Source organism: Thunnus maccoyii, chromosome 18, assembly GCF_910596095.1.
Source record: "Thunnus maccoyii chromosome 18, fThuMac1.1, whole genome shotgun sequence".
NCBI classification, from domain to species: Eukaryota; Metazoa; Chordata; class Actinopteri; order Scombriformes; family Scombridae; genus Thunnus; species Thunnus maccoyii.
Window position 1 is genome coordinate 25,139,967 of NC_056550.1, and position 15,282 is coordinate 25,155,248.

Sequence of the window (15,282 nt, forward strand, 5' to 3'; positions counted from 1 at the left end):
AAAGAACCCTCCATATTTAGAGGAGATCACACAGACAAATATGAGTGGATAGAGGTGATGACGGCCTATCTATGCAAGAGACATGTTGAAACAGAGCAATGTTTTGGGGAAATAATGGAAAGACTTGCAGGCAAAGTTAAGGAAATAGTCAAAGTGTCAGTGAGAAACAGCCCCTACAATCTTGAGTGTAACCCTGATGCAGTTTTGAATATTCTTAAACAGCACTTTGGTGAAGCCATCTCCTCATCAACTCCCCTATTTGACTTCTACGCCACCTTGCCAAGCACTGGTGAGACTGCGTTTGATTATTGGCTCCGGCTTAATGAAAATATGGAGCATGTTGTTGTCTGTCTAAATCGGAGAGGTCGCTCAGTTGACGAACCAGGACTTGAAGTATCAATGCAATTCATCCGTCATTGCCCTTATGAGCACCTAGCCACAGGACTTTCACTTGTAAAGAAGTATTTTTACATTGCTGTATTGGTACTTTTACTTAAGTAAAGGATTTGAGCACTTCTTCCACCACTGAAAACAAAAGATATACAATATTTGGTAAGTAAAATCTTGAACACAAGACACAATGTATTTTTACAACGTGCTGCTTAGTTAATTTAAGGATCTGAATACTTCCTCACTGTGGGCAACGAGTTCTGTTTAGTCATATAGTATCTTATATAGGCAAACTTGATTCTACATAGTCAAAGTGTGACCAGTGATTCTGCTATTATACCACAAGACATTACAGCTGCTCTACTTAGTTGCATCTCTGTCTAGGAGTAATTGTTTCAAACAGGAAAAAAAGACAGAATCCAGGATTGCAATGATCATCTTTATTGACATGTCAAAGAGACCTCAACCATATGTTCATATTTTATGAACTTTGTTAAAGGCCTAAACTCTATGATGACCTTTATTCAGCATGTTCACCCTGAAAAAAGAAGTGAAAATACATAAGCAACAGCGAAAGTTCAAATCTATGAAACAAACTGCCTTATAAGTTGTCTTCCATCTTCATGTGGAAGTATGTAATCATTTGAGTACTATAAGGTTGGATATTGATTTACAATATCAAAAGTGCACAGCATCAAATCATTCTAAAAAGATTTGATATTGTGACCCTGCAAACAACATATAACAAATTTACCTTTCCATGATGATGATCACGGCTCTTTGCTCTCAGCTTGTTGACCTGGGACTCAGCGATGTCAGCGCGCTCCTGAGCTTCCTCCATCTCATGCTGGACCTTCCTGTACCTGGACAAGTGACTGTTGGCCTGCTCCTCCTGTGAAGGGTGAAGGGAGTAATATTCATATAGTTACAAGACAAATTATATCATTATTGATCCAAGTGTAGATGATTGATCATATCAACGTATTTGACTTACAGCCTCCTCAGCCTGTCTCTTGTAAGACTTGACTTTGAGCTGCAGCTTATCCACCAGATCCTGAAGTCTGTGCACATTCTTCTTGTCCTCCTCAGTCTGCACAGATAAATGCTTGTAAGTGATGATAAATGGAGAATTAAGAGATATTAAGGTAGTTTTTATTTAAAGTAGGAAATACCTGGTAGGTCAGCTCCTTCACTCTTCTTTCATATTTGCGGACTCCTTTAATAGCATCAGCTCCACGTCTCGATTCGGCGTCCACTTCACTTTCTAGCTCACGCACCTGAAAAGAGATGATAAATGATCCATCAGTATTATCTACAAAGATCACAATCAATCTAAATACACATAGAATTTATTTCACGCATTGAAAGTGTGATGTGCTTCCAGAAAATGACCATTTATATACAGTGCATACCCTTGACTCTAGTTTCTGGAGCTGCTTCTTGCCACCCTTCATGGCGAGGGCCTCAGCCTCATCCAGACGGTGCTGCAGGTCCTTGACTGAGACCTCCAGGTTCTTCTTCATCCGCTCCAGGTGAGCACTGGTGTCCTGCTCCTTCTTCAGCTCCTCAGCCATCATGGCAGCCTGAAATGAAGAGAAGTTTTCTAATTCAAATTTAAGTTATAATGAGCTTATTATATTATAAGTGTAAGGCAGTATACAAAAATATTAAATTACTCATAAAATTGAAGAGTTAGAGGTGTAAACTCACATCAGTGATAGCCTTTTTGGCTTTATCCTCAGCATTTCTTGCTTCCTGAATAGAATCATCCACTTCACCCTGAATATGTACAAGGTCAGCCTCCAGCTTCTTCTTGGTGTTGATAAGACTGGTGTTCTGAATATTAAAAAAGTCACATTTGTTATGTATATTCATTATGTTTTACGTATAAATGCAGTTTCTTGTGAATCACTGAAGACAAACCTGTGAGTGAAGCAGTCCGACACGCTCGCTAGCATCAACTAACTCCTGCTCAGCCACTTTGCGTCCTCTCTCTGTCTGCTCCAGAGCGGCTCTCAGCTCCTCAATCTCAGCCAGCATCAGGCCATTCCTGCGCTCCACCATGGCAACCTGCTCCTTCATGTCTTCATGTCCTCTGACAGCATCGTCAAGGTGCAGTTGGGCATCCTGACAACATGGACAAAAGTTAATTTTCTTTGCTTTTCAACATTTTTTTACTCATTGATCAGATAAAGCTCACCTTGAGCTGTCCCTGGACATTCCTCAGTTGTTTCTGGGACTCAGCAGCCTGCCTGTTGGCATGGCTCAGCTGAATCTCCATCTCATTCAGGTCTCCCTCCATCTTCTTCTTGATTCTCAGGGCATCATTCCTGCTCCTGACCTCAGAATCGAGAGTGCTCTGCATGGAGTCAATCACCCTCTGGCTGTTCCTCTTGATCTGCTCCATCTCCTCGTCCTTTTCTGCAAGCTTCCTGTCAACCTCACTTTTGATCTGGTTAAGCTCAAGCTGAACACGGAGAATCTTGGCCTCCTCGTGCTCCAATGTACCCTTAAGTAAAAAGTTGAACATGTACCCAAAGGTTACCAGTCTGTCTCAGAAACATTTAAGAAAAATTCAAATGAATACATGCCATTAAATACACATGCTGTTGTATTTTATCATATAAGTCATCTAATACTGTCATTTAGATTTTTACCTCTGCTTCCTCCAGTGCTGTCTGAATTTCAGTCTTCTCAGTCTCCACGTGCTTCTTGGATTTCTCCAGCTCATGGATGCTCTTTCCAGTCTCACCAATCTGTTCAGTCAGGTCTGAGATCTCCTCTGTAGAACAACCAAAGCCAAAATTCAGTTTAGAGAAACTTGCAGGATACATTATACCTAGGAAATTAGGTTTTACCACCACAAAACCTCATGACCTACACCTATAGAGGTAAACATTACATAAAGTGACATTGACATACGCTGCAGGTTCTTGTTCTCTCTCTTCAAGGTCTCCAGATGATCCAGTGCCTCCTCGTAAGAGTTCTTCATCTTGAACAGTTCAGTGCTGAGAGAGCGAGCCTCCTTCTGGGCTCCTTCCAGCTCTGACTGGCCCTCCTCGTATTTCTGTTTCCAGTCTGCAAGGACCTAAAATTATATAAATGAGTAAAAATTAGCATTTACATTAATGTAATTATGTTTAAATACATTTGTTTTTCTTTCCTCATAACCATTTACCTTATCAAAGTTCCTCTGCTTCTTGTCAAGGTTGGCAGCCAGACTATTAGCTCTCTCTACATCAATCATGAGGTCCTCCACCTCACCCTGTAGCCTCTGCTTGGTCTTCTCCAAAGAGGCACACTTTGAGTTCACAGCCTCAATGGACTCCTCAGCGTCCTGCAGACGCTGGGCAAGCTTTTTCCTGCAGTGAGCAAGTATTTTCTTGTACTTAATTGCACATATAGATCACAAACTGTCTGAAAAGCAAAAAAAAGTGATCAAAAATGATTTATATATGAAAGAGTAGAAAGGTTTTACATACTTGGCTTCCTCCAGCTCCTCAGTGCGCTGGATAGCATCAGTCTCATATTTGGTTCTCCACTGAGCCACCTCACTGTTGGCCTTGGACATTCCTCGCTGCAGCTCACCTTTAGCTTCCTGCTCCTCCTCATACTGCTCTCTGAGCAGATCACAGTCATGGCGAGCTGACTGAACAGCGTGGGCCAGGGCGTTCTTGGCCTAACAAACACGGCAAGAGACATTTTCATTCATCTATGTATCAGAAATACTCTGTAAATAGGTTCTCTAAGTTAAAACAACTGCTTACGGCACCAGGGCTAAAAGTATCTTAGTAAATCTTCTTCAAAATGTTTTTTGTTGTCATAATCATTTTATTTATGTTATGGTGCATTTCATTCAAAGGATGGGCATTCTGACAATAGATTTTTTTCTCTACCCACAACTATCATCCAAACCCTTTAACTGTCCCATGCCTGTCTCTGCAAAATCCAACCTTTAACAGAGCTTTTCCTCAGAAAATGTTACTCGGCCAAAAGGAAATTAATTAAAAAAAACAAACAGAATCCATTAATATTATGATGCTAGAAAGCAAAGTTTATGTAAGAAAAATCAATTGACATCAATTTACTCTCTAATGGTTAAATATAGTTTATAGTATATGGAAATAATGAGTCTTCCCATAGTTGTTTATCATTACTTTCCTTTCATGCTGACTGCTTCTGATATTTTATGTTTGACTGATGATTTAAAAGGAGGATTTTTCTGAGGTACTCAGATTTGGAAGATGATTGTGTTTGGGATGTTTCTAGTATATGAAATGGAGTACTCAGTTCCACCAGTATTAAAATCTAATAACAGGAGATATAAACATGTTATACCTTAATTTCCTCCTCAATATGCCTCTTGAGTTCCTCAATCTGCTGAGTGTAGGCCTGTTTGCCCCTGGTCAGCTGGGAAACAAGAGCATCTTTCTCCTCAATCTGGCGGGAGAACTCACCTGAATGACAAAATATAAATCAGTTTGTGAAAATGACAGACTCGCCCACAGGTGGTTTTATTTTAGAAGACTCACCATTCTCCGTCTGGAGTCTTGCCCTCTGTCCATTAAGGTCATTCAGCTGGCGAACATGCTCATCATTTTTGGCCTTGAGCTCACTCAGCTGGTCCTCAATAGTTCTGCACATTTTTTCCAAGTTGCCCTATTAACAATAAATATATTATAAGGCAGCATTTACATGTTGATGTTTTTAAACATAAGGGTATAAAGCTAAAACCTTCACTTATAAAGAAAACACTTACTTTGGATTTAGCTACAGCCTCCATGTTACTGGAGAGGTCATCAATCTCCATCTTGTACTCACTCTTCTCTTTTTCCAGCTTCTGCTTGACACGCTGGAGGTTGTCGATCTGCTCTCCCAGCTCTGCAACACTGTCGGCCTGCTTCTTGCGGAGAGATGCTGAGGTAGCTTCATGCTGCAGGGTGGACTCTTCGAGGTCACGTCGCAGCTTCTGGAACTCAGCCTCGCGCTTCTTGTTCATCTCAATCTGAGCAGCTGTTGCTCCACCAGCTTCCTCAAGCCTCTCGCTGATCTCCTCAAGTTCCCTGGAGAGGTCAGCCCTCTGCTTCTCCACCTTAGCCCGAGCAGCCCGCTCAGCCTCGATTTCTTCTTCCAGCTCCTCAATACGAGCCTAGGTTTAGGAATGTGAAGAAGAATTGTTGACTGGAACATACTGTAACAAGTTGTTTTTCAGTCAGTGAGTGATAATATTCATGTCAAATACTAACCTGGAGTTCCTTTATCTTCTTCTGAAGCTGTGCACTAAGAGACTGTTCATCCTCAATCTTGCTGAGCAGCTGGCTGGTCTCAAACTCCTTCCTGGAAGAGGAAACAAACTGTTATTGCACTTACAGTGTTAGTTTTGACTCAGGATCATTGTGTTGCATTATGGCGATTGTTAAATGTAAGGATTAAAAATGAAAAAGAAAACTTGCTTCTTGATTTTCTCCTCAGATTGCTGCTTGTCATTCTCCAGATCCATTATGGATTCCTGGGCCAGTTTCAGATCTCCCTCAAGCTTCCTCTTGGCTCTCTCAAGGTCCATACGGAGCTTCTTCTCTTGCTCCAGTGATCCCTCAAGCTTTTGAGATAATATTATAATGTTGATATGAAATATGTTTTGTATTTTCATCATGGAATGTCAATTCTAACACACAAGCTACTAATACAAACGTGTTATCAAAAGCAATGTTTTCTCACATCGTCCACTTGCTGTTCCAGCTTTGTCTTGGCCTTGGTCAGAGTGTTGACTTTGTCTTCCTCTGCCTGGAGATCATCCAGTGTTTGCTGGTGAGCCTCTTGGAGGGCTTTCTTCTCCTTGGTCAACTTGGCAATAGACTCATCTTGAGTTGCCATCTCCTCTGTCAGGTTTTTCACCTGAAAGTGGCATGCAAGGTAATTTAAATGTCACTTAGAAAGGTATATATTTAAATAATGAATGGACATATTTTCCTCCTTTTGTATACATTTAGATTTCAGTTAAATTAACCTTGTTTTCAGTTGCATGTTTCTCCTTCTCCACTTTAGCCAAGGTGAGCTCCAAGTCATCAATATCTTTCTTCAGCTCAGAGCATTCATCCTCCAGCTTCCTCTTCTTGCCAGTCAGCTCAGCGTTGATTTCCTCTTCATCTTCCAGTCTCTCAGTCGTGTCTTTGAGTTTGGCCTCAAGTTGGATCTTGCTCTTAATCAGACCTTCACACCTTTCCTCAGCATCTGAGAGGTTCTCAGTTTCCTATATTTTGAACATACATGTGTTAGCCAATATACTGCTTTTTAGATTAACAATTAAGATATTAATTTCTTATTTAGTATTCCTTTAGCATACAATATTAATACTTATATAGTAGATTTCATTTGAATAAAGGCTAGACTTTGGCAAAGCGTGCATACAATGCATACACAAAATTTGAACTTCCTGAAGATCTGATAAATAAATTGTTATTCATTCTAAATTACTAAACATGTAATTAACTGTAGTAAATTATCACCAAAACAAAGAGAGGTATGTGTGCTTTTATATTCTACTCACAGAAGCTACTTGCAGTTGCAGGTCATTCTTTTCCTGCAGCAGAGAAACCATTTTCTCCTCCAGTTCCTTCTTCTTGGCCAGAGCAGTAGCCAGGTCTGTTTTCATCTTTTCATAGTTCTCCTTCATGTTCATCAGCTCCTTTTCAGTCTCAGCACTCTTCAGAAGTGGCTTGATCTTGAAGTACAGATTCATCCATGGCCAGTTTTTGACATTCATGAATGAACGGATATTGTACTGGATGGAGAAGATAGCCTCTCTGGAAAATAAATATGAATAAAGTGTTAATGTTACTGTAATGGGATTTTGTAAAACTTGTGATGATAATGTGACATTTTGACAATTAAAATTGACAGAACTGCTCCGTGTACTGTATGATAATCCTACCTCCTCTCCATCATCTTAACAAACTCCAGCCTCATGACGAATCCTCTGCAGAGAGCCTGAGTCATGGTCACCAGCGTAGCCAGTTTGTCATCTCTCATCTCCTCCAGCGTACCCAGCAGACCAGCTTTGAAGAACACCTGCATTGTCAGTTGAAGGAACTCAGTCATCAGCATACATGGATACCACAAGACATCTACACAAGTAAACACTGTTGACATTGTCTAAGAACATACCTTAGTGTGCCCAAACCTATACTGAGTGTGGTCCACATCAATGGAGCCTAGCAGCTTCTCTGAAGCTTTCTTGTTGTCAATGAACTGTCCCTCAGGGATGACACTGGCATTCAATACTTTGTATCTACAAGAGAAAATTATGTTGTTACCTACATTGACCCCACATCTTAGCCAGCTGTTTTAACTCGGCTGAGATCAACTTGACTTGTGTATACTAGAAATTGCATCACCTCTGCTTGAAGTCAGCGTAGAGGATTCTGCTGGGGAAGCCCTTTCTGCAGATTCTGATGCCTTCCAGCACACCGTTACACCTCAGCTGATGGATGACCAAGAAGTTCTCCATAAGACCTGAAAATAGCATACTTACAGTGTTAAAAATAATTCCTTCTAATACTTTATGCACAAAGTGCAAAAAGGTGGATTATTTGCTTCTTACCTGGGGTCTTTGTTTCATTGGGAATCAGGCAACGGACAAAATGAGGGTGAGTGCTCTTCAAGTTGGTCATCAGCTTGCCCAAGTTCTCCTGTGGATCAGGAGTAATCATTCAAAAATGTCCCTTTTAAGATACAATTGGAAAATTATTTCAAAATGGTATTTCACTGTTAACAAAGAAGGATTTACATACTCTGAAAAGAGCAGACACAGTCTGGAAGGAACCACCCTTCTTTTTCTTCTTGTGGCCGCCACCAGAATCTGTATTTCATAGTTTTAACAATTCCACTGAGTCATTGCTTTTGCTTTACCTGTTCAGTTTTATCTCCTCATGAAAACTGTATGTTACAGTAACATAAATGAATAGATTACCACTTTTTGCTGATTAGTTTCTTACCATCAGCTGAGGCATGGGCTGCATACAGAAGACTAAGCAGTTTGTTTGAGGACTTCTGGTAGAGCTGGACAACTGAGTCGTTCAGGGGGTCCTTGTTCTTGTCCAACCAGCCAGAGATATTGTAGTCCACTACACCAGCATAGTGAGCCAGGGAGAAGTGAGCCTCAGCCTTGCCCTTTGCAGGTTTTGGCTTCCCAAAAGCCTTGGTCTTGCCAAGATGCTGATCATGCAGCTTGTTCTTGAAAGTTGTGTCAGAGGCCTTGGGGAACATGCACTCCTCCTCAAGGATGGAGAAGATGCCCATTGGCTGAGAGGAAATAATGTCATATTGAAAAGAATCAATTATTTAGCCGGTACTCAGAAAGCAGGAATTCAGTTCTACCTGACTTTGTCTTACCTTCTCAATAAGCTCAATGCAGGCAGCCAAGTCCATACCGAAGTCAATGAACTCCCATTCAATTCCTTCTTTCTTGTACTCCTCTTGCTCCAGGACAAACATGTGGTGGTTGAAGAACTGTTGCAGTTTCTCATTTGTGAAGTTGATGCAGAGTTGCTCAAAGCTGTTGAACTGTGATTACAGAAATGTATTCAGTGGCATGTCAAAACAATGTTGATCTTTGAACTGCTCACATATTTTTCAACCACTCACATCAAAGATCTCAAATCCGGCGATATCCAACACTCCAATGAAGTACTGTCTTGGCTGCTTTGTGTCCAGCATCTCATTGATACGGATGACCATCCACAAGAACATTTTCTCATAGATAGACTTGCACAGAGCCATGACAGAATTGTTGACCTAGAAATACAGATTTTGTAATGAGCATTTCTCAGAATGATATTTTCATGTCAAAATGCAAACGTTGTCCTTTTTTTTTTTCAAACACTAAATTTTCTTAGTCTTACCTGTGGCACGGTTTGGCCTTTTGTCACCATCTCGTTTCCGACCTTGACTCTGGGGTAGCACAAGGCTTTCAGCATATCAGCTGAGTTCAGGCCCAAGAGGTAGGCGATTTTATCAGCCTCTGATGGAAAAACAAACCTTTAGCTGTCAGTGAACTGGGACATATTTTAGCATTATACATTACACTGAAATCCTTGGTAGATTTGTTACAAGATGTTATCATCAGAATTACCCTCAGTGCCATCAGGTTCAGCCTGCTCCTCACGCTGCTTCTGCTTGAAATGCATGTTACCATGATGCATCGCAGCACCAGTCAGCTTGTAGATACCCAACTTCTCCTCAGCAGTGAAGCCCAAGATGTCAATAGCAGTCTGTGTTGTACATGAAAGAAAATAATTGTGAGTCGCAACAGTCTCGTTGAAGATTCTTAATTTTACATTCTTAAAATAATAACGATTGGGCGCTTTACATCTGTTGCAATGAACTCTTCTATATCATCGATGCTCTTGACAGTCACTTCACCCTGACTGATCATATGGTAATCATAGGGGTTGGTGGTGATCAGAAGAGCCTCTGCAAAAGATTTGAAGAAAAACACTTTTTAAATCCTGCAACATTCCTGGTGTTATTGTCTTAATTCTACCATTGTAATTGCTAATTGTTATATTCTGTCGCAACATACCCAGGAGCTCAGGCTTGTGGCCGGTCATCAGCTGATAGAAGATATGGTAGCTCCTCTCAGCAGACAACTGGAAGGTGACACGGGACTTCTCCAGCAGATCTAAGAATAACAAGGTCAGATTGAAGTATATTGCACACATGACATCATACAGTGGAAAGAACTGTGTATTAAACCTTTTTAAACCTAGCGTCATACCTAAGTGTAAATCCAAAACAAAGGTTCCTGCACAAAATGTAAAAATGACTTACATGTTTCAATATCAGCTGAGGCCAGTTTGCCAGTGGTTCCGAAGTGAATTCTGATGAATTTACCCTGAACATATCAGATTAATGTTAGCAGGAGTCTTCATATGTAGCCCAATAAGATTCTGTAAAGTTTATTCTTGGCCCTTTTAACACTTACAAAACGAGAAGAGTTGTCATTCCTCACAGTCTTGGCGTTACCATAGGCCTCCAGCAGAGGGTTGGCTGCAATGATTTGATCTTCCAGTGAACCCTACAAGAAGATATATGTATAGTATATAAACCATAAACAGGCAATTCTCCAACAAATGTTTTGAGTAAAGGCAACCAGTTTTACCTGAATCTTGCCAGCTTGTGCCTCTGCCTTCTTAGCTCCAGCCACTGCAATTGTTGCAAAATACTGGATGACACGCTTGGTGTTGACAGTCTTTCCTGCACCGGATTCTCCACTGGGGGAAGAGAAAGATACCTTGAGTGTTTTTTTCCATATCTGTAAATGTCATTTATAGTTATTCAGTTGCTTGTATATTACTCACGTAATAAGGATAGACTGGTTCTCACGATCTGAAATGAACAAATGATTTCATGTAATCTCTCAGTAAGTACCTTATATGGTACAAATATAAAAGACATATTTCATGTCATATCTGCTGTATCTCGTTTTGTGTTTCATAAAATATATTACCAGTGAGCATGAACTGATAGGCATTGTCAGAGATGGAGAAGATGTGGGGTGGTGCCTCAACCCTCTTCTTGCCTCTGTATGCTACCACAACCTCGGCATCGTACACAGGAAGCCACTTGTAGGGGTTCACGACGACACAGAAGAGGCCGGAGTAGGTCTGAAAAGAGAGGAGAATTCACTCTAAACTAAATCTAAACACATTGCCTCTACATTTGACAAATATATAATTTAAATTGAAGCTTCAAACATTACTGTGTATAAAGTTTTTTTATTGATGACCTGTGTGTATTCACTCTGATCTATGTATCAAGTTAAACACTCACGTAGATCATCCATGATGCAAAACGCTCTTTGAGGTTATACAACACAGCAGGCTCGTTGAGGTGGGTCATCATGGCCATGTCCTCAATTTTATCAAACTTTGGAGGGTTCATGGGATGGATGTCTTCCTCCTTTACAGTGAGAGTCTGAATGGGAAAAAAAGATCCATGAGATCCTCTTTCACTGTCATGGTCTCATAACAAATGGTGTAAAAAGTCTATCAAGGTTTTAAAAGGACTGTATGTCAAGTATTTCAAAGAAAGTATTCATTCACCTACCTTCCCCCCTTCAAGGGTTTCAACAGTGACCATTCCACCCTCTCGTTTGATGAGTTTACCCTTGAGGTACATCTCTTCAGGCTCAGCCACAAAGTATGCCGTTTTGGCATCAAACGGAGCGGTCTGAGCCTCAAGTCTCTCCCTCTCTGGCTTGCGGAGGTATATGGAAGCCTTGCCATATGATTCCATCTCTGCGTCTCCCATGATGGCGGTTTAGTTGGGACTGAAAACAAGATGAGTTCGAATTACATTAAATATATTTCATTCTGTTATAGTTTAAATGATTTACATGTAGTGTCTTTATTTGATATTATGGATCTTTGAGTTGTTTCTGACGTCTTACCCCCCTTTATCGCAGATGAGCAGCACAGTATCTGTTGTAGTCTGAGGATACTGTTAAAGAAAGATTGTGATGGTCATTGCACAGGACTCAAAATTAAAATATTTCCCACTGCCTAGTGCTTACATCAGTAAACAATAGTCTCACTACATAAATTTAAACCAATTATTGAAACTTTAATGGGTCCATAAGCTTTTACAGTTACCTGTTATATGAGTTGACCATTTTCATAGCCTCTCCAGTAATTTAAAAATATTTTGATTATTAAGAGCCTTTCTACTTTCTACTGAGCCTTTCTAAATTAGCTATTAGGATTAGTTGAAAAATTATATTTGTCTCATGCTTCACATTAAAAAGAAACATCCTTGATTAATGATATTATCCGGTTGAGATTACTCAACATTAAAAACATGATGACAAAGTGTCACATGACATTAATGTTTAATTTAACTTGAAGTCAAAGCAAGTCCCTCCTGACTAGAGCCCTGCTTGTGTTGTATCAGCTCTCAGATGTACATCACTTTGGATAAAAGCATCTGCTAAATGAAATTATAAATTGTAAATTGTAAGTAAGATGAGCAGAAGCACACACAAAGCACTAACCTGGGTGAGATGCCTGTCAGTTCTCAGAAGAGCCTGAAGCTGCTGTTTATATAGAGGCTGGAACTGCTTGGTCAGCAGCAGTCGACCACTCAATTTGGTCAAGTATCTCTGTCATCTTGAGACCCACCTGTTGACATCTCAGGTTTAGTAAGCTTTTTTGTGTCTAATACACGTCATTCCTAAATTGTAAAAATAGCTTCTATATTAAGCAAGCTGACAAGGATCAGAATTGGGTAAAAATAAAAATGAAAAAGAAGAAAATAATAACAAATACATATTCAAGCATTTATTAAATCTATTAAAGGGGTTGTGCCTTGTCATCCATTTTTGAACCCATAAACTCTTAGTAAGATGCACTCTAAATGTCATTGGTATTGAGTGTCAGAGCTTGTCCACATTTCAGATATTTGAAATACAGTAAAATTTAGTTTCGGGGCCATAGTATCATAAAAATAAGTAAAACACACTTAACATTGTAACTTTAAAACCCTTAAACACCATATATTGGTTTTGAAATATGACATGTAATATTAGTAATATCATGCAAAATGTTTTACAGAGATGTATTTAACTTGGCTTTATTTCTGCATATAAAACTTCATGGTAATGTCCAAAGTATGTCCCAAAATAGATGCTGTTGGAATATATTCCCTGGTTTTTGAACCACTGGTTTTGCTCCAATAAATAATTAACTCCCATAAATTTTTAGATTCTGACTTATTTGAGAGGGATTTCATAATTTTGTAACATGAGGTCGTGTCTAATTACCCTTGCAATTACACATGCATAGCCAAGAATGGCAAACAGTTTTGGAGAAGCACCCAAGTGCCGCTGGTTCCAGGACACTGGCACATCTCATATTCCTCTAATAAAATTGTATGTTTGGCTCTTTCCATGAAGTTCAAATGGTATTATACCTTCCCTTAGAAGGACTAGAGGAACATTTGCCAACTCGGCTGAGATAAGACCTATAATAAGTTCCACTCAGATATCAAAGGTCTTTATCCTCGTGCTACATTTGATTCTAATGTTGTTGCTGTTTGAAGAGTCTGTCCTTAGAAAACTATGTAGCTCTGGTTTTGAGACATTAATGGAATCAGCTCCCAAGTAAATTGACCTTCATAATCCTGAAAATAATTGACAGCTGCCCAAGTGCCTTTTGCTAGTATTAATGTAAATGTAATGTAAAATAATAATGTAATGTAATGTAAAACTGATTTTACAACCTTTTTAACTTCATTTTACATTTCTGCATGTGTTTTACTCACAGATATAGTTTTCTCTGTCTCAAAGTCATTAGACACTTTCACTGCTTACAGCTGGTTTATTCAGTTATACAGTATATGTTATACATCTAGTCTATGGGTTTTGTGCATTCATACAGGGAAGACGTGGTTGCACATGTTGTATTTTCTGATTGTGGGTAGTGGTGTGTGTGGTTGGGGGGGATTTCACATTTGCTGGGAGGCCATGGTGGTGATTCATTGGCTTGATTGAGGGCGGGTGTGTCCGGGTGTGTCTCCACTGTGAACTATTTACAGCCACATGCAGGAAACACTGCTGGATTTCATTCTTGTGTGTTTCTTTGTGTGCAGGTATTGCTTAGACGTGAAATTTAAGTGAATATCCAAACAATTAAATTATGGCATTCGTTCTCGTGTCTCAAGCCAAAGATGTTTCCCTTTGCTTTTAAAATATTTTATATGAACTATCATAAAATACGTTAAGTTTGGATCATTTTATTAAATTTGCTAACCTTAAAATTTTCATGTCTGTACTTTGTTGTTTAGTGTTGTTATGTACGTATATGTATTGTTGAGTCTTGTGCAGTGTCATGTGTTTTAAAAGTCCATCTAGTGACGGGCATTGCAAGATACCTCAGGCTGTAAATGCTGTGGTTGTGGCTTAAGTTCTACTATATACTTGTCCCTGTACAAATAAACATTAAATAAATATTTTTTAAAAAAATTAAAATCAAAGGGAAATATGTGGGGCTTGTGGCAATAATCTAAATGATTGACTCACTGGGAAACAAAAACTGTTTTCTCCCTGAACAGGCCTGAACATTTCCTTCAGTGAGCAGCTCATCTGTCCGCAGTGCTCAAAGGAGCGTCGATCCTTTGTTTCCTCTGTTGAGAAGCTTCACAATGACCTCTGCTCTCAGCAGACCAAACAGTGACTCCTAGTGCAACATATACAACCCCCCTCACAAGTATCATACTTAAGTTTTTGCACTACACAACGTCACCATGAGGTTGACATTTGTTATATATTTTATACCCCCCTCAGGATGAATTTCAATAACTTTTGACCCCTTAACTTTTCATATAGCACCATCATCAGGTTACTGTCAACCTGTTTACTTTAGTTTATGATACCAACACCTGAAAAACTAATGACATTCCCATCAGCCTCAGATGTACTTTGTGTTGGCTGTAGACTCTCAGTCTTTTTTGGAAATGTTTCATCTGGAAATGTAACACCTCCTGAGGTGACTCAGCAAATAACATGAATATCAATTGACCATCTGATCCCAGTTTTACCAACTTCCAGATAAGCATGATTCCTCTGAAAGGACTATAAAAAGTAATATTGATTTCATTCTCTTCAAATATCTCTCCCTCCCTCTCAGTAAATGCTTATCTTGACATTTTATTTTCTCGAACTTATGAATCTAAGCGATATCATCTTCAGCTGGAGTGAAACACAACAGCTGCTGTCACCTGCCCTGTCGAAACACTGCATGAGGATGATGCTCTCTGCCATGGTAACCTAACCGTATGCTCACACTGCTGCCTGGCTATTTCAGCAGGTGAGAGCGGTGAATCTATTCTGAGTTCAAC

The 15,282-nt window shown here is 39.7% G+C and overlaps 1 protein-coding gene across 1 annotated transcript; it reads right to left on the bottom strand.

Moving 5' to 3' along the window:
* Positions 1-815: 815 nt before the first annotated feature.
* On the bottom strand, positions 816-11,910 carry LOC121884030 (myosin heavy chain, fast skeletal muscle-like). The gene is made up of 40 exons (XM_042392549.1): positions 11,840-11,910; positions 11,497-11,719; positions 11,221-11,364; positions 10,898-11,054; positions 10,749-10,776; positions 10,550-10,661; positions 10,373-10,465; positions 10,219-10,282; positions 9,971-10,069; positions 9,758-9,861; positions 9,521-9,659; positions 9,291-9,409; positions 9,034-9,183; positions 8,782-8,952; positions 8,385-8,691; positions 8,181-8,248; positions 7,991-8,078; positions 7,785-7,902; positions 7,555-7,678; positions 7,322-7,458; positions 6,938-7,193; positions 6,398-6,640; positions 6,109-6,285; positions 5,844-5,989; positions 5,637-5,727; positions 5,150-5,539; positions 4,923-5,049; positions 4,729-4,847; positions 3,873-4,069; positions 3,569-3,752; positions 3,313-3,478; positions 3,048-3,172; positions 2,591-2,899; positions 2,314-2,517; positions 2,101-2,226; positions 1,803-1,973; positions 1,563-1,667; positions 1,385-1,480; positions 1,145-1,282; positions 816-928 (listed from the first exon to the last, which is right to left on the bottom strand). Exons 2-40 carry the CDS (start codon positions 11,698-11,700, stop codon positions 911-913), a joined length of 5,814 nt encoding a protein of 1,937 aa, XP_042248483.1. The 5' UTR covers positions 11,701-11,719; positions 11,840-11,910; the 3' UTR covers positions 816-910.
* Positions 11,911-15,282: the final 3,372 nt, after the last annotated feature.